At 34.0% G+C, this 27,188-nt stretch overlaps 3 protein-coding genes across 5 annotated transcripts in view; 2 read left to right on the forward strand and 1 right to left on the reverse strand.

The window, feature by feature from the left end:
- Window positions 1–1,651, forward strand: part of LOC105340093 (ciliogenesis and planar polarity effector 1) — a 42,670-nt gene extending 41,019 nt beyond the window's left edge. For both annotated transcript variants that reach the window (XM_066065218.1, XM_034458952.2), the window contains 2 exons: window positions 767–930; window positions 1,328–1,651. In XM_066065218.1, the coding sequence (XP_065921290.1) occupies window positions 767–930; window positions 1,328–1,546 (383 nt within the window). In that variant the 3' untranslated portion in view covers window positions 1,547–1,651. The remainder of the gene's footprint in view (window positions 1–766; window positions 931–1,327) is intronic.
- An 806-nt stretch (window positions 1,652–2,457) lies between these two features.
- LOC105340146 (3'-5' exoribonuclease HELZ2) lies at window positions 2,458–15,249 on the forward strand. The gene is made up of 10 exons (XM_034458954.2): window positions 2,458–2,788; window positions 5,370–9,006; window positions 9,113–9,201; window positions 9,971–10,108; window positions 10,315–10,452; window positions 11,004–11,614; window positions 11,707–11,931; window positions 12,320–12,482; window positions 12,574–12,741; window positions 12,917–15,249. The coding sequence occupies exons 1-10, from the start codon at window positions 2,743–2,745 to the stop codon at window positions 13,237–13,239; spliced, it is 5,538 nt and encodes a 1,845-aa protein (XP_034314845.2). The 5' UTR covers window positions 2,458–2,742; the 3' UTR covers window positions 13,240–15,249.
- Window positions 13,932–27,188, reverse strand: LOC117684919 (3'-5' exoribonuclease HELZ2). 2 transcript variants are annotated; one of them, XM_066066563.1, is made up of 12 exons: window positions 27,030–27,188; window positions 25,909–25,954; window positions 25,395–25,481; window positions 20,231–24,026; window positions 19,869–19,954; window positions 19,148–19,285; window positions 17,911–18,048; window positions 17,078–17,685; window positions 16,735–16,956; window positions 16,428–16,593; window positions 15,868–16,035; window positions 13,932–15,683 (listed from the first exon to the last, which is right to left on the reverse strand). In XM_066066563.1, the coding sequence occupies exons 1-12, from the start codon at window positions 27,156–27,158 to the stop codon at window positions 15,463–15,465; spliced, it is 5,805 nt and encodes a 1,934-aa protein (XP_065922635.1). In that variant the 5' UTR covers window positions 27,159–27,188; the 3' UTR covers window positions 13,932–15,462. The 2 variants fall into 2 exon arrangements, with proteins under 2 accessions (XP_065922635.1, XP_065922636.1); XM_066066564.1 differs by lacking the exon at window positions 25,395–25,481.

Consider the following 27,188-nt stretch of genomic DNA (forward strand, 5'->3'; position numbering starts at 1 on the left):
CAATTCATTATTATTCATTGTTATAAACATGTTCTTCTCAGACATCACAAACATTGCATTAGTATTTAATGCTTCCTTGGAGACTTTAGGGATTGGCAAAATATTGCTTTCAATTAATGCTCTTAGTAACATACTCCCCAGCATGTGTGAGACAGATTTATGATTGGTGTTCTGAGCTATAACATGAACCTCTATGAAAGAATTCTGAAACTTTCAAAAATCTTGTGTTATTGTTAATTCACATATCCTGTGATATGGAATTAGGTGGTAATTGTCAAAAATTTGAACGGAAATAATCATCAATGCATGAGATATACTAGTAGTTTATCATTAGGCATCACAATAAGGGATGCATCAACTTTTATTTTGTAATAAGTAAGTTAATTACAGAGAACATTATTGATGAAAGATTTTTGATTACACACCTTTAAAGATCAATCGCCCTCATGGTAAACATTTTACCAATTACTTAATTTATCATTAACAAAATATAGAATTTGATTGATTCATTCAGCAGTTTGATAACATCCATTATTATGCCACCTGTTGTGATGGTAATAAATACTCCAATCCTTAGATGCATCTGTCAGTGTTAATTATGGAATTAAAAACACCTGTTAATGTTGTCTGTACCAATTAGTTTTAAAAGACACTGTGAATTGCTAGATTTTTGCTAGGTGGCATACCAAGTACACTGAAGAAAAATGCCATCTATTTGAATTTGTCTTTAATTTCATAAATTATCAATTATTATCTTCCATTTAAGCTCCTCCACACCCTAAGCGAGTGTCGGCTGCCCGAGGCCAGATGCGGCCTCGACCCTATGCAGACCCATACAGGGAGTCTCCTGACAGGGACTCGGTACTCAGTGATTGGTCCATGGATGATGATGTCAAGCGGCTTCTCTACGATGATGACGAAAACTCCACTGTAAGTGTGCACCTCTAAATATCTCTCCCTCTTGAATAGAGATCAAGGCTATACTGACTTGAACACATTGGGGGGGGGGGGTGTTGTTGACCAGATTGGTTTGACAAGTTCACAGTGTTCTTCACCCTCATCATACATCACATTGAAGATGGTCTACTTATCACAATAAAAGACCATGACTGACCTTCAGGTCAAAAGTACTAGATGTTGGACTTAAACTTTGTTAATTATCAGTCAAATAATTCAATAAGTAATCTTCAGATCAATTTTTATACAAAGGCTGGTTAAGACCAGTAGTTGGTCTTCATAAATCATAGAAAGAAACTTGATGTCTTGGCATAAAGAGAATTTAGTGAAGGGAAAAACAAGTTAAGTATGATATTTCTTTGATTTTTAGATGTATGGAAGAACCTCCTACACAGGACTATCAATGGACTATACTGCCTCGGAGGGAATTTCAGATTACTATAATGATGTTATGGATGATGACTATCTAGGTTCTGTGGATATTGATGAAATTGCTCAAATAGCGGATGCTGCGTCAGTTAGAAGTGGGAGTGTCATGAGTGTGATTGACTGGGACGCTGTCGATGACCTCATAGCTGATGTCAAATAAAATTTAGGTCATATATTGAAACAGGATTAAAATTGCACCTGCTTCATGATAACATTAAACAATTTTAGGTATAGAAATTGATTGAACTAGTTTTAGAAATATCAATTGTTCAGATGAGTATACTGGAAATTGTAATAAGAAGTTGTAGATGTACATCAAAATCTCAAAATGTGAATTTGATTTCTTATACGTATTCTCGAGTTATTTCTCTTTGTATAAATTTCGAGGTAAAGTCAAGTTTATTTTTACTCCGTCCAGGATAGTTACTGTTGTATATCTGTGATATTTCTTTACAATCTGTTTAGTTATTGTCACATTTAGACATGTATTTAATAATAAAATAACAAATTACCATGATATGAGGGAGTTTTTGTTATACCATTTGTTCTATACATTCATTGAGTCTACATCTATATGAATCAAAAAGAATTTCCCCCCTTCATCAAAAAGGCAGCAGTGTGTTATAGGATAGCCTTCTGTTTCACCCTTTTTAATACAGAAAAATTAATAGCAATGAAACTTTTAGTATCCCCATTAGCAACTTTGATTTGAGCTTGTTAAAATTGCCATCTTGCTTATTTTAAAGTAATATACAACATGTTTTTTAGATATTTCTGGTGCACACGTAATACTAGCGTCATATCTGTTGATCAATGCCTCGGTGGTTGGGCGTTGAATGGACTATTTTTAATTAATACGTACAGATGATAATCGAAGATCACGAGTGAATTGCGTGCAAACATTTTCCTATTGAATTCTATAAACGGGTGGCTGCAGTGTTATTGTTCTTGGAAAAATTAAAATGAAATTGAAATAAGATAACGTATACGAGAGGGCAAACCAACCAAATAATCATATCCTTAATACAACAGGAAGGAAATTGTCATCTATATATACAAAAACAAAATATCACTGAACTTAGTCGTCAGTAGTATACACAATGATGGTGTTTTTGATTGTTTAATTCTTTTAATAAGTTTTAATAAAGGAATTGCTCCCATTCTGTGTCGATGATTTGGAATTAAAACCGTCTTGACACTAAAAAACTTTAAAATAGAAGTATACCTGTTGGCTGTTGCGTATATGCTTTCAAAAAACGCTTGTCAAGAAGCCAAATTTTGAGCTGATATTGAGTAATTCGCAGAATCGCTAAAGAGAAACTATAATATTACGTATAGTAATTGATTCTTGACAAGATGCCGGGTAGAAGAAGGAGAAACTTCAAAGGCAACTACCGCCAAGGTATTGTACCGTTTGGATTTTGTATTTCTGAAATTCAGATATAACTTAGCATAATATTTATAGGCCACACTATATATACTCTTGGTTTTATGTAAAACGAAAGTAAACAAAGAGTAGTCGATATAGTATGTATTTATTTTACCTAGCGAGTTGAAAGGGGAGGGGGGCATGGTGGGTGGTAGTAAATACCAAGGGCGTTTAATTCTGTAATTTAAAGTGCCTGTGCAACGAGCCTATTCTAGTTTGGATTTTATAACAGATTAATTAGGAGTATCATTTGAACATAGAAAATAAAATTCCTGAAGAATATAAACAAAGTTATCATTTTTAAAAACTTCATGTATTTACTTTTCCCTTGAAAAAATCCATATTATTGACAATTGGTAAGCAATTGTTCAAGCACCGAAGAAAATAAATGTGGTTTAAATTTATAAGTATACCACAACGACTGCAAATAATTAAGTTAAATCCTTAAAAGTCTTCCTATTTTTTGTCTTCTTGCTACCGAAATCGTTTAATTGGGTCAATATTTCGAGGGGAGGGGTGAAAATATAAAACATTGATTGTCCTAGAGGTGTCCTCAAAGACGGTGGAAACCCGAATAGAAGCAGAATATTAAATTTAAAAAAAGGAGGACTTTTGTTTGTTTTTTATTTTTTATGTTTTTTTTTGGGGGGGGAGTATTTATTTTTTTATATACAAAATGCTACGAATACGATGAGCAGGTAAAATTTATATAAAACGCACAAAATTAAGAGACGAGGAAAAAATGAAGAGAAAGGGAGAGGGGGGGTGTATTATATGCTCTTTCGTTAGAAAATATAAGATTCAGGCCAAACAAAAGGAGTTACTTTAACCAAATCAAGTAGATATTTGAAATATAATAACTGGAACAGTAGTACTATAAATCATTTAATACACATGTTGTGAGAACTCTTTGACTTTTAAGCTCCTTCAAATTGTTAAAAGAACTGGTTAAATTCATAATTTTATAGAAACAGCCACACTGAAATCCACACACCCATTAATCGATTGGTCGATATCTACAGCGTCTGAAACTGACAAGAAACTGAGAGGACTGAAATTGACACGCCCTGTTTATCGATTGGTCAAAGCCTACAGCGACCTAAGAAAAAATCATGGACTGCACAAAATAATCATGATGATGTCAGACTCAAAGTCTCACAGGAGACGATTTGGCTGTTTCTTTTATCTAACGTACTTTTGTACATTAAAAGTAATTTAATGAATTTTACTTACTATTTATAATTAATTTATCAATTAGTTAAAAGAAAGATGTAAATATAAACAATAAATGCTTTCTTTGATGATTCATGAGGGTTATGAAGGTAGCGATCATTGCAGAACAAAATTACATGACCCGGTAACGCGGGTTATGTATTTTTCTGCAATGTCGCCACTTTTATATCTCGTGAACTTTTTAACTTGCTCTTTATATCTTAAATAAAAGATAATAAAAAGAAGGACAACGTTTGAAATAAACAACAAAATACAACAGTCGGTTGGTAGACCATATACCCTTACTGACAAGTATCCTAGCAGGGCTGTGATCGACAGTCAATATAAACTTGTTTTGTAGGTTGGCCATGACAATTGGAATGTCCCTATTTTTATTTCAATTTATTTCCTGGTTACAATTTTTGTTTAATAAACATCTTAGTACATTTTGAATATTTTCGCCAATCAAGCAGTCAACTGTTTTGAAAATGAAATCAAGCTTATTTCTGGTAAAAAAGTATGGTATCTTCATTTATTACAAATACGACTGCTGTTAAATATAATTTAGTATTGCATATTATTAAAAACTTTAATATAGACATATAAGAAAATACTTGTTATAGGATCTGCAAGATAAATTCTCTCTCTCTCTCTCTCTCTCTCTCTCTCTCTCTCTCTCTCTCTCTCTCTCTCTATTTAAACCTGGTAGAGTGCAGCATTTAACCTAAATAAGAGTCACATTTAAAAATATTATGAAAGGGTTTAAATCACGTATCTCCGGTCTGAATCAATTGGCATATCAGACCTTTATCATATTATGCAGTATAATTTTTAAAAGATCAATATCATAGGTGATTATTATCAAGTATCAAGTGACAAATTATGCAGATACACAAAAAGGAAATTTAGGCAGACTTGAGTAGAGTAAACATTTTAGTTTCTATCCCAAATGTAAACGTTATAGGTTTAGCTACATAATCTTTTCGTAAAAGATTAAAAGTCATAGATTATGAATAAAACGCGTTCATCTATAGTTTTGAGATGGTTAAGCAGTTGGCAAAAGTGAGTCTCATGATTTATTTAAAGATACCCGTAGCTTTGACAACATTTAATCGATTAAGTAGATATGATCATTGAAATTAGGTTAAACTATTAAAAATACAAGATTAATCGAATAAAAAAAATATGAGTAGTAAATACAGGTAATATAAACAAAAGTGTACATGCAAAAATTGTGCAAAAATGCATAAGTTTCCAATTTGAAATTGAATGGTTTTGACTTTAAACTTTTTTTTCGCTAATCATGTCTATTGTAGAATCATTGTTTTGAAACACTTTGTAGGCAGCATTTCAACACTAAGTTCTACATTTAGACGAAGACAGTCCGGTCAGTTTCGATCTCCAGCCCTCTCCCGCTGTAGCTCGGGGTCCATATTTTCCAACGCAACCAACGCTTTCAGTAACTCTGATAGCGATGTCCCCGACGACACAGATGCTGTATCCGAAACGGACTTTGAACATCGTGAACCACTGGAAATTGAATTGTCTGAGAACTCAAAGGAATACTTTGAAGAACTGGATAGCGAATTTACGTCAACTAGATATGAACAAAGTCGTCTTCTTTACAGCAATGACGACAACAGCGAATATTCTAGAATTCTACAAGACGATATCATGCAGCATGGTTTGGAACTTGCAAATGAAGACGACTTTCAAGACAATGATAAAGAGGAAACTTTCTACGAGGAAATGATTCCAAAAGAACACTTGGAGGAGACATTGAAAAATGAACCTCACCGGTATAAACGTTGTAAGTTTACTGTTCAAAATGCCCACGAGTCCACGTGTAAAGTTTTGGATATACCAGACGTTGATGGATTAGAAGAAATTCAGATATCGGGAAGATCAAAAGCAGGGAGGACATTTAATGGGGACATAGTGTTGGTCGAAGTCTACAATTACGAAAAGTACACAAAACAGTTTATTGACCGATACAAGAGAGACATCAACAGAAACAACAAGTTACACAAAGTGTATGGAAAAGTGGTCGGCGTGTTCGAAAGAAATAGGACCGAGGATATCAAACACCCGGTGTTTGTGTGCGTTCTTGATGACACTTCCAACTTTCTAATGCGACCCGTGTGTAGAGCTGTTCCAAAGCTTAACATCATTCACGATTTCAGAAATCCAAACTTCATCCTTGTCCACAAATATGATCCACAGTCTACGCGCCTCAGTTTTCATTATCCATTTCAGATTGACCCAAGAGTCATTAAGAGCTTTACGTTTCAAGTTGTGTTCATCAGATGGACTGATTTTTACCCTTACCCTTTGGCCGCAGTCATTAATGTTATAAAAATAGAGGAGACCCCCTCATCCGCGTTACAAAACCTTCGACTTCAACACCATGTACCGAAATTCTACCGCAAAGATACCGTAATCGAAACCGAAAGAACAGTACGCAAATTTAGCCTGGAAAAAGTAAAACGTAAAAAGGACAGGAACGACTTAACGGATTTGAAAGTTTTCACAATCGACCCATTTGGTTCTCAGGATCTCGATGACGCATTGAGCATTGAAACATCTGATGAAAATTATCAAATTGGCGTTCACATCGCTGATGTAGGAGCTGCCATTCATAAAAACGATGCAATAGATTTGGAGGCTCAAGAGAGGACATGTACATTTTATCCAGGGCAAGGGATAAAGCCATACCATATGTTACCCGAACCATTTAGCACTGACATATGTAGTCTGATACCTGATGTACCTAGACCAGCAATTACAGTACTATTTACATTAGGCAAAGAAGAATTTGATTTTAAGGCATTTGAAGTAAAGAAAACTACAGTCAAATCTGTCCAGCAGTTTACCTATGAAGAAGTACAGAAAATTATCGACGGCGATTGCTCAACTGGAGAGCTTGATAAACGTATCTTGCTTTTGTTTAAGATAGCAAAAACATTCCGAAGAAAACGAATAAGAGATGCTATGTTTGCTTTTCCCGTCGAGACGAAGCTAAACGACACACAGAGTTCTGTCCTCAATACAAAAGAAGCTCATTACCTGGTGGAGGAATTCATGATTTTGGCGAATAGATGTATCGCACAATATTTGTGGGGAGTATTTCCAGACGTTCTCCCTGTGCGTTGTCAAGAAGTGCCATTAGAGGAAATGGTGAATAAATGGATCGAGCAAAATAACCCAATTGTTAACATGGTGCTTAAATTACAAGAAGTTGAACCAAAGCGCGAATTCAAAATTGGACTACACCAAATACAAAATCCAATCAGATATATACATGTCATGCCTTTCCAGAAATGGGTTTGGGAAAGCCTTTTGGAGTGTACCAGAAAAAATGACATGAAAGCAGCTGCCAGGATTATTGGTACTGACGAACTTCATCCATTACAGTGCTTGGCATTAGAGGAATGGACGTCTTTTCAGGAAACAGCTGTTTACAAATGTACTGGCACACGTGGAAATGAAAGTATATTTCATTTTTCTTTGAGAATGAACTTGTATGTGCATTTTACCTCACCAATAAGAAGATATCCTGATTTGATTATAAATAGATTGATTCATGCAGCTTTAGAGAAAAGAAAATGTCCATATCTACCTGAAGAAGTTCATGACCTTTGTGGAAGGTTTAACAGTACAATGCGTAGAGCAAGAAAGTTCCAAAAGCAGTGTCAATTGATGTCATGGGGATTTCAGCTGAAAAAGACCCCACAAATAGTGCATGGATTTGTGAAAGAATTTACAGAAAAATCTGTTTCAATCATAATTCCTGGATTACGAAGATTACCTGTGTACTGCAGGGATATTCCTCTCAACCTTCTTCACTTATCTGAAAAACCAACGGTTTCCAGGAAACAAGAAGAAAAATATAACCTTATGATATTAAAATGGTCACAAAGACTGTACGATGTTACTGGAAGACCAGTAACCAGATCTGGGTGGTTAGAACCTGATGCTAAAGCAGCATTTTGTAAGCAAATAAATCCCCATACGAAAGCAAGATTTGTAATGCAAGAAACGTGGAAAGCAATTCTGAAAATGATCTTAGAGGAGAATATTTCTGAGCTAAGAAAATTGTTCACAGAGAAACACGTTAAAGACAATTTTGGACTAGATGAAGACAAACATAATTTTGTTAAAACTTGTAAAAATACTGTTCTTGATCATTCATCTGAAGTAGAAAGCGGAAATGTAATCAAACAAGGATGCGAATACAGTATGTCCTTTTCTCGCGGGCAAATCGTGACTGTTCAACTATCAGCAGAACCCATGAAAGGGATTTTATCACCTACCATGCAACTTTTTGATATGACTCGAAGTATAAAGCACTGCCTTCAACATACCCGTGATCCAATCAAATTTCTTTCAGATTATTCTATTCTGAAACCACTAAAAATATATTATACAACTACGAAATACTTGTCAATTTGGTTACCATTGCATGAAATGGAAGCAGTTACTTCTGCAGTGGGTGAAGATTCGTGTACAATTAACAATGTATCAGTGGAGTTCACGGACAAACGTCATGGTCACTTTTACTTAACCCGGAGGTTTTGTGACCAGCGTGATATAGACTTTAGCAGAATGACGGAAGACTTTATAATATTTGGAGAAGATGACTCGGATCAACAGGTAATCTTCAACAACAATTTTGTTTGCTTGAAATCGGAACATGTGTACAAGAAACCAAGTAAAGCCAGGGAAAATGTACCGTTAGACCCCGACGATAGATTAAACTGGATTCTTCACGGGCAAATTACTGATATTGAAAAAATCAAACCCTTGCCTAAAGATGAGACACTTGAACAAACTCCCCGTCAAAGACAATCTACCAAGAATCGATTCAAAGTAAAATTTAAACTTCACGAAGCAAGTTGTGATCCGAGTGACGGTATGCTTTACGATGAAAACCCTTCAACTTGTTCAGTAGAAATCATTTCAAAATCCGAAACAGACGTGTACGTATTTCATTAATATGGCCATATGATTTTATCTATATATAAATAAGATGTCAAAAATGGGAAACATATTGAAACAAGATTTAAGAAATAATATTTTTTTCAGACGAATAGAAGCTGTACTCAAGTGTCTCGGACAATCCACAGATCTCGCAAAGAAAATAGCATTGAATGGAGGAAGGTCCAATCAATTAAGTAAGAACATGTGGTAAAAAGGTTCATTTCTAAGTTTACAACAGATATCTGTGTTCACCATAGTCTGAAAATGTTTGACAATGCCCAAAAAATATTTTGAGTACTTATCTAATGTAAATTAGATTAACTTAAGCAAGGTCCTTTATTTTGTGGCAGAAGGTTTTCAAGAAGAAATATCCAGTTGCTTTCTATTAATTTACTTAAAGAACAGTACGCTTTAATGGGATATTTTGTCCCGAATACGTTTACCACTTTTGAATATCAAACTTATCAACAAAGATTGGCATACATAGCAAATGTTTTATAAAAGTCAATAAAGCTCCAAGTTTATTCTAAATCTAACTTAATTTATGCAAAATCTAATATTTTACACCATTCACCAATTTGTTTTGGTCATTATTTTTAAAATTTATAAGAATTATCTGAACAATATCTTGAAAACTATATCAAGAGGAAAGCTGTCAAATTGATAGCAAAGCGGTTTTATTTTGTATTTTTGATAGAATAAGTTTTGTTGATTTATTTTAAAAAAGACAGAAGACCTGTCCACCCCCAAACCCGAATAACTGAAATTTCAATTTCAGTGCAAAAACATCACAGTAAATGCACCTTAGCATTGGAAGAACCATATTGACCCTATTATTTGTCGATACCAATAACGTACTTTTCTAAACTTCAACGCCATTAAAGCATTTACAACTATCGCTAAAATAGTTATTTTAAACATTTGTTTCCCTATTATTAACGACACATGACGATGTTTATGTAGATTCCTGGTACATGAAAATAGCAAAACGAATGAATGTGGAAGTGAACCTCCCAAACATTGTCAGCAACAACGAATACCAGAAGAACGCCATCAAAAAAGCTCTGACCTCCACATTTACTCTCATTCATGGACCCCCGGGTAATTAACAAAGCTACTTATTTAAAGGTGTAATACTTTTGATAAATATACATGTACTTATAAATCTGTTATTTTGGTCTTATTCATATTAATAAATACAACGACAACACAACTGCACATAACAATCTGGAAGCATTTATTATGCTCTATCGAATCTTTACAAAAATCTATAGTGTTATTAATTCCTTGCTTTAATATACTTCAAGGTACTGGTAAGACATACACAGGTACAAAACTCGTGTACCTGTTTGACAAAATAAACAGCAGGATGCAAGAAGAGGGGCATGCTAAGATGCAGTTGGTGTTTTGTGGACCAAACAATAAATCAGTTGACCTGGTGGCCAGTAAGTTCCGTTTTGAATGAGATATCTAGTAGGTGCTACTGATCATGATATAACACAGATAAAAATCCTTTCCTTTGTCTTCGCTCTTCGGCTTGAAACTTTTTTTTATATTTATATACAACTTAACCAATCTCGACCACATGGCATTGGTTATCTGTGAGAAAGGAAATGTCGTTAATTCTAATAATTTTACTTCTCCCTATTGTAGTACAAATTGAAAAAAAAACCAGCATACATTCTCTTTAAGTTATGAATTACATATTATGTATTTTAACTTCATTAGCAAATGCACACAGGTATTTTCCTAAAAACATATGAAAACAATCCACGAAAATTTCATCCACTGGATTCTAGTAATTCTATAGTAGCTGAAACGGGGGTCATTTTCTCTAATCTAATGATTAGTCAAAAATTATATAGAAGCCGTTTGCACGAGAGGATCTAGAGTAATTTGTTCTAGTGCTACAGGATCGCTTGTGACCAATACATGGGTCTTGTTTAGCTTTAAGCTGTACATATTAAAGAATTATAACTCACGCGTTTCGTTGCAGGGTGGATGCACCTGAAATACGGAAATGAATGTCCCGATATTGTTCGGATTTATGGAAATTCCTTGGAAAACAAGGACTTTCCAACTCTTGGTAAGTATTTCTCAAAAAGAGCATCGGCAAGAGAAGCAAAACCAGACCCGCAACTGGAGGGCATATCCGTTCACAGATTGATACGATTAAAAGATAAACCGTATGCAGAGAAAATACGGAAATTTGATGAAATGTTCCAAAAGTACAACGATGGACAGTATGAACCAACGTTGGAAGATTTGAAAAAATACAGAAAAATAATTAGCGAAGCATCTCAAGAGGAATTGAAACAACATAGTGTGATCTTCTGTACCACTGCCGTTGCTACTAGTCCTAGGTTTATAAAAGCAACGTCTGGACGCATTCAGCAGTTGATTATTGACGAAGCTGGGATGTGTACTGAACCAGAAAGCATTGCAGCTATCATTGCTACGAAAGCTCAACAAGTAGTTTTGATTGGAGACCATAAACAGTTACGACCAGTCTTAAAGTCAAACTACGCTGCAGAACTTGGTCTTGAAAAATCTCTTTTTGAGAGATACTCGGATCGAGCCAAGATGTTACAAATTCAATACCGTATGGTAGGTATAATGATTGGTTAAAATTCTGGCTGTAGTAATGCTTTTCAAGGTTTGCATTTAGTTAAATTTTACATAAACAAGATAATTTACAGCATCCAGGGATATGTGAATTTCCCTCAAACGAATTTTACGACGGTAAGCTACAGACAGGATCTTCTCCAAAGTGGGACATCCCAAATCCTTTAAAGATATGGATTAATAGAGACAATATACCCATTGTGTTCTGCCATGTAGAAGGAGAGGAGGAATATCTAACTGTATCAGCGGAGGAAGGAAATGAACAATCGTGCAGTAATAAACAGGAGGTTGAAAAAGTGGTAAATTATAATTAGTCAGTTTATACTTTGAACAGAGTAACTCAATACATGTGATAGGTTGTACTTTGCGTAGTTACAGGCATTTATTCTTCGATGTTAAATAGAACATACCTGATTTTTTAACTATTATACATAACATTTGTTAATGTACTTTGTAAATTACAATGTAACGTAGGTACGAATTGATAAAACTTGCAACTGCTCTAAAGTGGTAAGAAGGTACTCAAATATTCAATGCAAAAACAAAATGAAAATCATTCTATTTTTTGAAACACCATTCACATGCAGTAAACTCAATCAATGGACAATAATTTACAACAACCCCCCCCCCCCCCCCCTTCAATTTTTTTTTTCATTTTTATATATTTGGTTTGAAAACATATTTCAGGTAAAGATCTTAAAACATCTACTAGAGCATGAGGGGCTTGATCTGTCAGACAAAGAAAACCTAAATATAATGTCCCAGTACAATGCCCAGTGTCACCAGATCAGACTCGCTGTCTCCGACATCGCTGAAAATGTGAATGTCAACACAGTAGTGGCCAGTCAAGGTAGGTTCGAATCTCTCCTGCATCAGCAGGCAAAATGGTAAAAATAACCTTTTTATTTTCAATGACAAATTTTAAAATATGTTAATCATAGGAGGAGAATGGAACTATGTCATCTTTAGTACAGTTCGATCTCTGCCACGGTACCGTATAGAGAAGAAACCTACTCTAGGATGGTGCAAAAAAAGTCTAGGCTTCATTTCAGATGAACACCAAATTAATGTAGCACTTACAAGGGCGAGGAGAGGACTCATTATAATTGGTTGGTGTTTTTTTTTTAATTGCCGTACCTGTTATTATTGATATCATGAATACTAACACATGGTTTGAGTTTAAAAAAGATTATGAAATTATTAATTTTTCATAAATATAAAAAGTTTCAGTTTCATTTTGTCTTTTTATTAGTAATGAATATTTCTTTTTCTATTTTCAATCAGGAAATAAGTATCTTCTTTCAAGCGACCCTGTATGGAAAAATCTTATCTATCATTATGCTCGATTAGGCTGCGTTGTAGAAGACTATGAAGAATTTCCTAGAAGTTCGTCAAATCATAAGGTCCCCGGAGGATCAATGTACCTGCAGTCAAAGACAGCTTCAAATAGCAAAAAGTATTCGGATAATAGAGTTCCCAAACGAAAAACAATTAAACATCAGCTCACAAAGGAAACTGAGGAGGACTTTTATAGAGGCACTGATCAGGAAGAAGAAATGCACCAGCGACGGTTACAGAAGGAAGAGCTTTTATATTCACGAGACTAGACCCTATAATGTTGTTTAGAATTTATATTAAACCGATTAATTAAACCGATTATGCTGTAAGGTTACAGGAAGGGAATCCGACAAATATGACTTTGATTTTTTTGGTGTAAATATTAAAAGATTGAAAGTTCATTGTGTAAAATATGGGCTTTATTTTCATTTCTAAATTAAATTGTATAAGTTCAATATCATTGTTCCTCACATCATACTACATACATGAATTTGTTAGTGATAAACTGTGTCAGGAATAAAATGATCAAATATATGTCTTGTATTTTAAAATGATTTAGAACAATTTTTCAGCTCACATACGACGTCACTTTTGCTTTAATCTTGCAATTAAATGTAGCAGATTATTATCTTTTATTTACATGTATCAATTAAATTATTATTCAAGTTCTTCTATCTATGTTACTGTACATTCAAATTTTAAAAACGTCATGCAGTCAACCTACATGTTCTTATAAATAGATTTTCGGCAATGCTAACTACCTTCATGTCCTTCATGTTAACACCAAAGAAAACATTTTATGGTGGCAAAAGCTTGTGATTCCATATACATGTATTGATAGTGAAATGCAAGGTTCGACTTAAACACAAAACCGAAATATATTAAACGGTATATTTTAACATCTTTCGGTGCATATATATACGAATGGTAACGATAAAGTAAGTGTCAACACAGACAGATCTCATACGTTCTTTTTATTGTTGAATTCGTCAATATTTTTCATACAAAAATATAAACAAAAATATGAACATGGAAGTCAAATCAAACTTTAAGACAATGAAATAAATAAAGCAACATAAAAATAAGGGCGATTGCACATACTAGTATTATATCACAGATGTAAACAAGGGACTAATGCAAAACCACCGGTAAAAGAAGTAAATTTACACTTGATAAAGACTTCCAAAACCTTTATCGGGGAAGTTATAAATTTTATTTAAAAAATATGCGACTAGTTTCATTTTCGTATACAATTGAGACAAATCAATATGATAATAAGAATATCTTTTGTAATATTTTGTTTTCTAATCTTACATAAGATATACGATCTTTTTTAACCGCTGGCGATTTCAAGCGAAGGTATAAAATCATACTGGTATATATCTTTCTTGTGGATATATTTACAAAAAAAATATCAAATGTCATGTTAAGCAATAGATGAATATATTCAACTAAGGTATTCTTGTCATAAATCATGAGATGCAATACAACGCACTTTTAAATATAACAAATGCATGAGGAAATTTAAAATCCTTAGTAACATTAGTAGATGGGTATAATACCTTCGAGGGTGTCAGTTTTTTGTCATAAACACAAACATCAATAATATCTGTATAGTGAAAACTGAAAGAATTAAACTGCTCACAATTAATTGTAAATATTTATAATTTATCATATCTAATGCAACAAGTATTGGTAAAGAGTAAAAGAATGAAACCATAGAAAATACCCTGCATCTGACTTATTAAGTATAGAAATTCGAAGGGCGCCACATTTACTTGAGGCATCAAATCATATCGCATGACCTTAAGAACATTTTTATAGACATATTACCATATAAAGCAATTTAAGTACTATAATATGAAAAATAACTATTAGCAATTTGAAAGAAACAAGTATTCAAATAAATCAACTGATTTACCCCCTAAAACCTTATTTAGTGTTTAACTCAGTTTGATCTAGTATCGTTGAAATATTTACATGTAAGTAACCTCAATATGATATCTATAAAAGCCATGCTAGTTAAAATAGAAAGTGTGTTAATCTGTTCATGATGAGAAGGTAAAAAGCGTTGTTATTTCTATCCACATTATAATAACAAAGGAAAACAAACTGCTAATTCAATAATAAAACCCGGTTATCGGCTTGCATTCGTAAAATTCTGCTATTTTTTATATTTAATTTATCGTTCCTCATAATCATATCAAAATCATAATTAAACACTTTATCAGCTACAAAACCATCTCGCAAACAATTTTAATAATGGTCATGGTCATCTAGAGTAGTCAAATCCAGAAAAAAAAATTATATGAAAAAATAGAGTATGTCACTAAAAAAAAAATACATGTAAACTAAATAAATTAAATCAAATAAGTAATAAACAAATTGAAAAACGTATACAAAATAACAATCAAATAAATAAAACTCATCTTCACAATACAGTGCAATATCATTATTCTACAGCTATATTGCATAAGTTATGGCAACTAGTGTTATTCATTCTCCTCATCCACCTTGCTAAGCTCTCGGTCCGTACCTCGATAGAAATCCTCCTCTGGCTGAAGGCTTTCGCGATGTGATCTTCGTCGTTTTCGCTTTTTGTTGACGGGGGGAGGCGGCGGGAAGTGCTCGACATCCGTCAGACATCCATTACGAGCGTAATGATAAATCAGTTTCTTCCACACCTGGTCACAGGACAAAAGATGTTTGTTTCCTGGTAAATATTAAGGGGGGGTTTTAATTTTTGGATATTAACAATGCCTGATTTAATCAAAATCATAAATATAAGAAATAAAATGTTCATCATGAAACTGATATTTAAATTTTAAACACGTACTGCGTCTGTAAAATATTACATTTACATGCATTTTTTTCACACAAAACATTTCAAGATCTACCTATAATGATAAGTCCTCGTCTGGCCCGAGTCAAGGCCACATTGATCTGGTGCTTGTCTGTTATAAACCCCAGATTTTGCTTACACCAGCCGAGGGTTGGGTACTTTTCTATACGGTACTCTGGCAGAGAGCGAGCAGTGCTGAAAATCACGTAGTCCCATTCCCCACCTTGGCAAAACAGTAAGCAAAATAGTAAAGACTTTAGTTTTTAAATGCATCATATCACTAAGTAGATATGTATTTTTAAAATGCATTATTTCCGTTTTTATCTACTTAAAGTAGAAAAACATCGGTGCCATATACATATGCACCATTAATAAAGAAATGGAGGGACAAAATCTGTCCAAAGTCTACGTCTACCAAAACTCTCGGCAATGTTATCCACAGAACTAACCACTCCAAGCTAGAAGAAATATTTTGGTTAAAAGATACCAAGTATCGACTACCTGCATATACCAAAGCTTTCGTTTGATACATGTTATATTTAAACGTGAATGACTTTCCCGTTTTTTTAAATTTTAGGAAAATCGACCCACATGACGCCATTAAGTTGTACCTACCCTGGCTAGCCACCACTGTGTTTACGTTAATATTAATGTACTTCTTTTCCTTAAGTGCTTTGCGAATTCTTGTACATTGCGCATTATACTGAGACATAATGTTGATAGCTTGCTTGTTGCTCGGATTGACATGTTCATATTTCACCAAGTATTCAAAAACTTTTAGCTGTAACAAAAATGAAGTTGTTGTGAGAACTTTTATATCAAGTCAAAAATAATAAACATGTACGGAGAGAGAAAGAGAGAGAGAGAGAGAGAGAGAGAGAGAGAGAGAGAGAGAGAGAGAGAGAGAGAGAGAGAAACGTACCACTTGCTCTACTTCCTGTGTGTTGCTGCACGACTGCTCATTACCTTCTTCTGTAGAAACAGTCAAATATTCCTCCTCTCCCTCCACATGGCAAAACACAATTGGCTTTTGCTTGTTTGGCCAGATTTCCAATTTGTTTTTTGTATACCAAGCCTTTGATCTCTTAGTTATCAACTTTCCCTCATAGAAATGTTTGGAAGGAAAATGACATATTTCTGGATGCTATTTAAGAAGGAAATAATGAGTCATCATTATCAAACTCAGTATTTGTACCAAAATACATAAAAAAAAACCCAGCGGAAAGTAAAAAAAAAGATGCATACAAGTTTAAAGGAAAAATTACCATTCTGTATTGAAATCTAAGCATTTTTGCTAAATGCGCATAACTTTCAAATAAGGAGACTTGAAGTCCAATTTCAGCAGCATGCGTCGAAGAAATGACGGGGCTAAGTTGTTTGTGGTCCCCAATGAGGACCACCTGTTTTGCCTTTGTAGCTATGATAGCCGCAATGCTTTCTGGCTCAGTGCACATGCCCGCCTCGTCAATAATCAGCTGAAATATTTTCCCGCGCGTACCTTTGATAAACCTCGGACTCGTGGTTACAGCGGTAGTACAGAATATAACATCATGCTTTTTGAGTTCTTCCTGTGCAGCTTCGCTGACAATATGTTTGAATCGCCGAATGTCTCTTATCGTAGGCTTGTAGCTTTTTCCGCTTCTAAATAGAGCGAATTTACAATCGAAGTCGTTTATTTCACTTGAATGAAGACTATCATCTTGCCTAATAAGATTGTGAACAGATATGTTTTTCAGGGCTGGGTCTGGTCGATTTTCTTTCGATGATGCAGATGTTGCAAAATGCTTTCCTGGAATCGGATAATCTTTGTTTTCTAGGGAGTTTCCATACAAGCGAATCATATCCAAATTTTCGAATTTCCTTAAAGTCCATCCTTTAATAATCATTACAACTTTATTATGAAATATCACAAAAATTATAATTTTAAAATAGGAAATATTTTTATCAGAGTATTCTATTAAATAATTGAGTAATATGAATACTTTCTTTTTCGTAAGATATAACATAAATATTAAGATGCCTTTACAAGCGCGAATGAATCCATAAAGCACAATTAGACAACAAAGAGGCATACAGTTAAAGTGATATTAGATCTTACTTGCAACAAGATCCACTGACTTGTTATTGGGGCCACAGAAAACAACCTGTTGGTGGCTGTGTCCATCGACTCGCAGCATGTCGTTAATCAAATCAAACAGATACACCAACTTTATTCCTGTATAGGTCTTTCCAGTTCCTGCAACAGAAAATTCAACGGTCATTTCTCTACCCCTACTTAATTTGTCTTAGTACATGTACTAGGACAAATTAAGTAGGGGGACCAACACCAAAAACTAGTATTCACAAACCATTTTTAATAATAACAAAATGTATAAAGATCAGTTTTCAACATTCTACAAAGATGCCTATAACTGCAGGTTTGTAGCCCCTGGTCTTAAGGAAATCCCATGGACGACTAGGTTGTCCATCCGATTTTTTTTTAGAACGGGAGCTGCAGACCTGCAGCTAAGATGCCTAAAGATACTTGAACAATGTAACAATTCTTTCCTCCTATGTAATATAACCAGTTTGAGCTGAACTTAACCTGTATACGTGACAATAAGAGAAATCCAGTTTTTACAGCCAGTCTCTGTATCATTAAGCAAATGGTTTTTAAAATATTAGATAACATATGGTCCGCTAAATTACATATGGTCCGCTAAATGACAAAAATCCAATTTTTGAAAAAAGAGATATCTGTACTCAATTACATACATATCTTTTAAGGTACCTCACTGCACCTTGACTTATACTTTTAAGACAAAACGTCATAAGATGGCGATATAAATATTTGATAGATTGTTTGTATCACTTGATTTGATCGTATATGATCAAAGCTCACTGGTTAAGCATCAACTTTGTGAACCGCAGATCAAAATTCAAATCCGCATGGAGCTTTATTTAGAGAATTGAATTCTGAAAATCTTATACTGTGGTTTCATTAATTTTCGTGGGTATCAATTTTCGTGGATTTTCTGAAAACCACAGTTTCAAGGATACGTAATTTCGTGGCCAATGATCCTATCAATACAAAATGTTAGTTGAAATTGCACTTCAATGAACATTAATTTTCGTGGATAAACTTAACAACGAAATCCACGAAAATTGGTATTCAACGAATATTGATGAAACCACAGTATCTTTTTCCCCCCAATTTTCATATTTTCACCATATTGTCTTATATACTTCTGCATCATGCTATTTATTATTATCAAGTAATTTTTGAGAGCTGTTTTGAGAGACTATTTCAAGGTGAAGTGAACTGCTGTAACACTTCCAGTCTTTTCAAAACCAACCTGGTGGTCCGTGGATAAGACTGAAGCTATTGTTTAATGAATTCTTTATAGCTTCTATTTGAAACACATTGCTTGGTTCAATGTTTTGTAGATCTTTCTTTATGTCAATTTTCTTAACTTTCTCCAGATATATTTCATCTGAAAATAAATCAAAATCAGTATTTAATTTAGTTTTCTGCTTCTTCAAAATTGTCAATAAGATCAGTTGTACAATAAATGGAGTTTCGCAATGTTATGTAACTATCACATGTAGTATTCCCAAAGTTATACATTTTACGTCCGTTAAAAGATTTGTCATTAAAAGTCGTGAAACTTTAACAAGATAGCATCCTCTCTCAATATATAATACTATTCATAGAAACATATTTTGCAAAAATCTGTCAACCGTTTTATTTCGAGGTGCACTTTTCATTTGAATCACAATTAAAGTTGATGGCTTGTTAATCAAACAAAACAATTATATTTGAGCTTTTGCACGAGATGTTAACACGAGAAAATTAATCACATTGATTCATTTAAAACAATGTGTATTTTCAAGTGTGAATGAAAGATCTAAACGAATAAACCTTAAGTTGCATGGTCCCATATCTACTGGGACCATAACACTGCTGGATATATGTATTTCCTAGTAAAAAAAATTGCCAACGTATTGTTTTTGTTTAAGACATGTTTTAATTATTGCATAGTTTGCTCTAAGTATACAATGTAAATCGTTCTTTACCTAGGTTTGGTGTTTTCCTTTTCAATGCAATTGCTTGGGATAATTTGCTGGACTTCGGTAAACATTTCAAGACCTCTTCGATGCGTCTAAAAAATTGACAACAAAAATTAAATGGTAAAACAACTGTTGAATTTATATCAATATGATAACGTATTTTCAATGTCATGGTACACTATCTTTGTTATAAAATAAATATTAATAACAGTGCCAGTTGCTTTTCGATATCATACACTTTTCTTTAATTTTTATCTGTTTCCTATTATTCCTGCCAGAATCGGCCATCATTTAATTTTAATTTGAAAATTAATATAAACTTAGTTCTTCATTCAAGTTGATTCAAAGGAAAATATGTGATAAATTACGTTTCAGTTTCCGATTTCTGAATAAGTTCCACACAGCTGCTATATCCAGCTGACGCATTTAACATTTCAAACGTCGCTCTACTGCTTTCTCTGTGGAGTTTAAAATTCACTTTGTACTTTTCCGTGATGTTACGTTTCTTTTCATTTTTATCGGCTTCTTCGGAGTCTTTTTGTTGAGGTCTGGGTTTCATTACTTTCTCTATGTTGCAAATTTGTCCATGAAGGACTAATTGAAAACGGTTATTTGGGTCTACGGAAGACGTTTTTCTTTCTCTTCTTGTTTCGGTAGTCGAATGCTCAGATCTAATGCATAAGAAATCAGAATTAAAGATAGTTTCATTCTTGCTTTCGTCGTCTCCAACAAGAATAAAATGAGGGGACATTGTGCTGAAGTCGATATCTCTTTGCTCACAAAAATGATATAAAAGGAAAAAATATCCTGCTCCTAGTGTTTCCATGAAGATATCTACTCCATTTACAATTGGCGAGTCATCATGGGCTGCATTTGTAACAGCTTCCATTTCAATTATAGGCAACCAAATTCGCAGATATTCCATAGGAGATTGATATTTCTGTTTTGCTTTGTGTATGGAATATTTCGATAAGAATTTGATGGGATCACGGTTGTGCTGCAAACAGTGTTTAATATTTTTGGTCATGTCGAGCATCTGCAGAGATGGGACTAAGACCCCTTTTTGTGGTTCAGCAGTAATTTGTACGCAAACTACCTGTCCACGAGAAAAGGACATGGAAAATGCACAGGCTTGTCGAATGACTTCCCCGTCCTCAACTTCAGAAGAATGATCAAGAACGGTATCTTTGCATGCCGGAACATAGTTATGAAGATCTTCATCTGCCTCTTTTTTATCCCTTGAATTCAATAATAATTTTTTTTGTTGAATTAAAATACTCTCTGTTATTTCTTCGTATTCCTCCTTTAGAACCTTTCCCAAGATTTCTTTCCATCTCTCTTGTTGAATAAATTTTGTCCTGGCATGAGGATTTATTCGCTTGCAAACTTCTTTTTTTGCTTCTTCCGATAACCAATGAAGTCGTTGTGCCTTCCGCTCCTCTTTGTTTGGTTTCCCAGAAACGTCATACAGACGAAGTAACCAATTAAGTGTCATAATGTCATCTCCAGTTATCGTGTCTTTCAGAAAGCTCGGTCTTTGGCTCACATGAAGGAGGTTTAGCTCAAATTCCTTGCAAATCTGAGGGAGAGACCTGAGACCAGGTAAAACTAATGATACAGATCTGTCAGTAGCTTCTCTAACAAACCCTTGTAAAATCTGCGGATTTTGTTTCAATTTAAATCCCCAAATTAGCATTTTGCATTGCTTTTGAAAATCTTTTGCTCTTCGGATCACATCGTTTAAGTCTTGACAAAGAATGTCAACTTCAGATGTTGAATATGGACAGCTTCTTTTATCAATAGCAGCATGAAGAAGTCTATGAACAATTATATCAGGGTACCTCCTTATAGGTGATGTAAAGTGCACATACATTAATCGCTGTAAAGAAAAGTGCATTCCTTCTTTTTGCTCACTTAAAGCCCCACTACATTTATATGATGCACTCTCTTGAAATGAAATCCATTCCTCCAACGCCAAGCATTGATTTGGGTGGAGTTCGTCGGAGCAAAGATACTGAACTGCCAGACTTATATTTCCGTCACTAAGAGCATCAACTATGTTCTCCCATACCCATTTTTGAATTGGCATAATCCTTGTATATCGAAGGGGGCCAATCAAACTCAGTTGGACTATGTCTTCTCGTCTTACGCCACTTAAGCACATATTTTGAAGACGAAGAACCATGTGCAAAAACGGATTATTCTGGTCTTTCCATTTTTGTATAACTTCCGCCGATGGAGCAGCTTGGCAACGTAGCGGTATCACCTTTGGAAATGGTTTACTCAAATAACCAGCAACAAAAGTATTTGCCAATACCATGAATTCCTCTACGAGATAATGGGCTTCCTTTGAATTTAAAACCGAATCTTCATTATCATTCAATTTTGTCTCCACAGGAAAAAAGTAAAACCCTGTTCCAGCTCTCCTTTTTCGGATTGATTTCGCTATTTCAAAAAGTTGAAGAATATCCCTCTGCAAATCACTTTCATCAGGTCTATTATCGATTATTTTTTGTACTTCATCATAAGTGTATTTCTTACAAGATTTTATTTGTGTTTTTTTAACATGTGTTTCGAGTAACTTGCCAGTGGCTGTCATTGTAAAGACAACTGACAGAGTTGGTCTCACAACGTCTGGCAGTAGGCTACAAATATTCCTTGATAATGGTTCAGGAAGCATGTGATATGGGTTCATTCCTTGTCCCGGGTAAAACGTACTTGCTCTTTCTCTAGCTTCTATGTCGATTTGATCATCTTTCTTCACAACCAAGCTTACATCAGCAATATGAACCCCAATTATGAAATTGTCACCAACTTGTTCTATGCTTAGAGCATCATCAAGGTCTTGAGATCCTTCGGGGTCAATAGTAAAGACTCTGACATGAGATAAGTCCTCACGATTCTCCTCTTTTGTAACTGGTTCTGACTTCAAATCTTCTAGAAGTTTCTTTGTACTTACTATTGTTTCTTTTTTATAATATTCAGGCACTTGGTGGTGAAGGCGGAGAATTTTCATGGCAGAAGTGAAACTCTCTTCAACTTCAATAACGTCGATCACGGCGCCCATAGGATACAACGAAGACCAAGACAAATACACAACCAAGAACACAAAGCTAGATTTTCTTCCTGGATCAATTCGAAATTCATAATCCGGTTCAACGTTAGAAGACCTTGTATTGTACTTGTAAACTTGAATGATATACTTCTTTTTCCTGTCTTGATTAATATGAAGCTTAGGAACTGTTCTACACACGGGTCGCATCAAATGGTTCGCTGTATCATCCAAGGTACAAACAAAAACGGGATGATCAATGTCTCTTGCTTTTCTCCTCTCGAAGAGCCCCACAATTCTACCATAGACTCTGTGTGACCTATTGTCTTTATTAATGTCTTTTTGCAGCCTCCGAATGACGGTTTTTGTAAATTTTTCAAAGTTAAATATTTCTACCAACACTATATCACCATCAAACACCTTTCCCGCTTTCGATCTGCCTGAGATTTCAATATCTTTTAACTCATCCCCGACGTCCAAATTGATGCAACGCGTATTATGTGCACTCTGGATTGAAACTTTGCAACGTTTATAGCGTTGTGCATTTGATCTAAGTAATGCTTCCAGCCGGTCAGGTGGTTCAAACTCTTCATAAAATTGGTTTTTCTTCTTTTTTCCATGACTTGCTTCGTCTGAAATGGGTAGATCTAAGCCATATTTCATCATGTCTTGTTGCAGAACAACTTCTTCATTGCTGTCTTCCCGCGCATAATATTCACAGCTCTCTTCGAATTTTGTTGCCCTATCATCTTCTTTTGGAATAAGAAATGATCTCTCATTTTGATGAAAATCCTCATCATCGTCGCCAATATCGTCCTCGTAATCGAATTGCGAATCATCATTTTCTGGAAAGTCTGAATCTGCATAACCACTACCTAACACTGACTCTTCTGCGTCAGATGCCGGTTTGTCACTGTCAGAGTTTCCGTAGTCTAATTGGTCAGTGATGTTAGAACAGGACTGTGCGTGTGAAGGCTTAAACAGAGAGGAAAATGATCGAGGTTGAGACGACTGATTACTGTTTTGAATGTCTTGTAAACTTTGATGTCTTTGCAGATTCAATGACTGTTCAACGTTTCCGTCTTGTGTATCTTCGTCATTTAAGGAGAATTCTGTAATAGAATTCAGATCAGCACTGTCAGATATAAAGTTTATACATTGTGTTTGCAACCTGTAAAACCTTAAAAATAATAGTGAAATATTGATGTTGAGAATATGCAGCGGCCGTGTAAATCTTCACATTTGCTAATATATGGTAAAACCATTTTAACAAGACCCTGGGCTTTGGGTAATTTTGTCAAACAGCAATGAGATATTTCATTGTTGGTCATTCATCTATAAGACTATTGCTTATTAAAATCAACGAGATTTCTCCAATTCTGTGCATGCGTAATCTGTGCATAGTTCTCTTGAAAGCAGCGTCATCTTCAGCTTGTTTTGATGCAAGAGGTACAATAGATGTAAATGTAGATGGTTACATCACAATTTGAATCCTGATGCATATCAAATTGGTTTTAAAATTTACTCGAGTTTTAAAACTGGTTGCTAATTCATTAATAAAGCATTTGAAAGTATTAGAAAAATTTATCACCCAATTTATTATTTTGAAATACTTCTACAAGTCTCTTAAACCGTCAGCCAGACTTAACTCCCCCACCCCCTCCCAAAATGAAAACCCAGATGTTACTGTGGTTATCACATGCTGAAAATCACATTCACGCAAAACATTTGCAATGAGATTAAGCTAATATCTAATTAAAATATCAACGTTGATTTATAGAACAAATTGAGATGGATATACCAAGACTAATTATACATTGCATACGAAATTGGATAGTTGTCATTTTCAGAAGTCTTTACAGCATCTCTTCAAAATAAGACTTGCGTGCACACAAAATCAACAAAGCTTATTGTAGATATCAGATTCCCTGTTACAGGTATTAACTGACACAACAACACAGACAAAAACTTTATTACACTAAGGATTATTTTAAATGCATTTTTAAGACGGAAAAATCACAACTATTTTGATGCACACTTCGTACTACGACCTTGAATAAATATGGGTACATGTTAATGCCCATTATGTCATGTATTGATTTTTCGTAATTCATTTCAACTTTCGCTTTAAATAAACTTAATGTTAAAATTAATGTGCTGTCTCTTTTTATCATGTCTAAAGCGTTCTATTTCTTAACATGTGATCAAAGGTTTGCAAACACCTCAAATATACAAGACTTTTAGATAAAATATTCTTAAATACATTATTTTTTTTATAATAAATTATAAATCGTTTTACAGAAAGCATGTATACTTTTTTCTTCACATAGATTTGATGGAAGGATGTTATTCTTATTTCATTCTTTTTAACATTCTCATTAACAGAAATTAAGTTCAATGTTAATTAAAGATGGTAAAATAAATATATTATATCATGACTAGTATATGTCAGTGTCACTGTACAAATAATATTTACTCACGGCTCCAACTGGCTCGTCTAAACCTGGGTTTCCTTTTGTTTGGCATCTTGGAACTCTCACCTTTCCTCTTTTCTCGTTTTAATTGCTCTGTTTATAAGTACAATCACATATTTAATCTATTCTACTTTCATTTTGGTTATATATCGCGGAAGTGCGCGAGTGACGTAATGTTTGCATTGTGAGCATTATTGATCAGCTGACTGAATCTGGCTGCGTTTCAATCCTCGTTTTCGGAAATCCTAATCTATTTTTACACAAAGGGGAATTCTGTATGTGCCGTGTACTTACTTTGTTATTGTTTCTACTATAAAAATAGACAAACAAAGATATGTCATAATCGATAAATATACATCCCTATTTGATTTTTTTAAAACAGGATTTTATATCAGCATCTTTGTTAGTTAATTTTGTCAAACATTTTCAACATGTTTAATGCAATTTCAAATGTAACACAAAATGCACAAAAAATGCTCCGTAAGCAGATGCAAAACTTTGTTACTGTGGTTGTACTCACTTTTTTCTTTGTACTGATTTACCGTTTCATCTTGAGCTTGCTTTTGCTGTTAATCAAAAAAGTCATTTGGATTTAAATTGTTATATTTGTAGTATTAGTATTTATTTTTTCATTCACATTTATTCATTGTATTTTAATAAACAGTTTTGAGGTAAATACAAGTTTTACAATGAATATTTTCTTATCTTTTTTTTCCTTTCACCACCCATTCATACATGTACACGCACTCATAATAGTAAAGTAATATATGCTTTAAATTTACACAAGTAAATGGTAGATAGAAAAAAAATAAGTGATTACTGCTCTTGATACTAAAAAAATATAAAGTATATTTCACTACTATAGTTTTGTTCAAAAATATTTTTTTCAGAGCTACCACTGGTTATCAAAAATTGCCAATTTTGAATTGTTTACTGCTACACATCTTTCAATGTAGTATTTCATTCTAAATTAAATGACATAAAAGTTCACAGAAATTTGGAATTATGCTTTGTTACAAGCATGAAAAGATATACTGTTTACAACATAATATAAGAAAATTTATCACATTGTTGTTACTATTTAATGGTGTATCGCCTAAAATAATATTGATAACATTAAAACCAACTGTATTAGAGGTAATTGTGTATATATGTAAGCTAAAATTTCTTCACAGAGGTAATATATTTTTCACACATAGCAAACACATGCAGTATATTTCCTACATTTGTATTTCAGTGCCACAAAATCTACAACAGTCATCTGTTTAAATTTGGATTTTTTAAAGGTAGTAACATAACGAATCCTATGAAGGATTCTGTAGTGTGACCATTGTAATGAGGAATCCATAGTAATTTTAAAACAAACTTAAAACACATCTTGTATACATATATAATTAAGTCCATGTGGAGACAGCTCTTCTTGTTAGAAATTATAATCTGCATGGTGACTACTCCTTTAAAAAAACAAGCATTGATGCATGACAAGATTCAGATGCCAGACCTTGATCTAAAAAAAATTACAATAAATAGAGAATGAAGATGGAGAGGATCAGCAGTCAAGTTTACTTGACAATGGATGACGGACGTTTCACTTCGCTTGATGTTTTGTGACATATCTCACCTGTTTGTGACATATCTCACCTGTTTGACCACTTTCTGGTTGGTTTCTTTTATCCACTCATTGTCACTGTTGCACTCTTCTTCCTCTGAATCATCGGGACCAAAAAACAAAGTTTTCAACGAATTCCAAACACCATTTACACCAGCCATTTTGCATAGGCACAACAGAGTATGGAAATC

Source organism: Magallana gigas, chromosome 7 (genome assembly GCF_963853765.1).
Source record: "Magallana gigas chromosome 7, xbMagGiga1.1, whole genome shotgun sequence".
Lineage (NCBI taxonomy): Eukaryota > Metazoa > Mollusca > Bivalvia > Ostreida > Ostreidae > Magallana > Magallana gigas.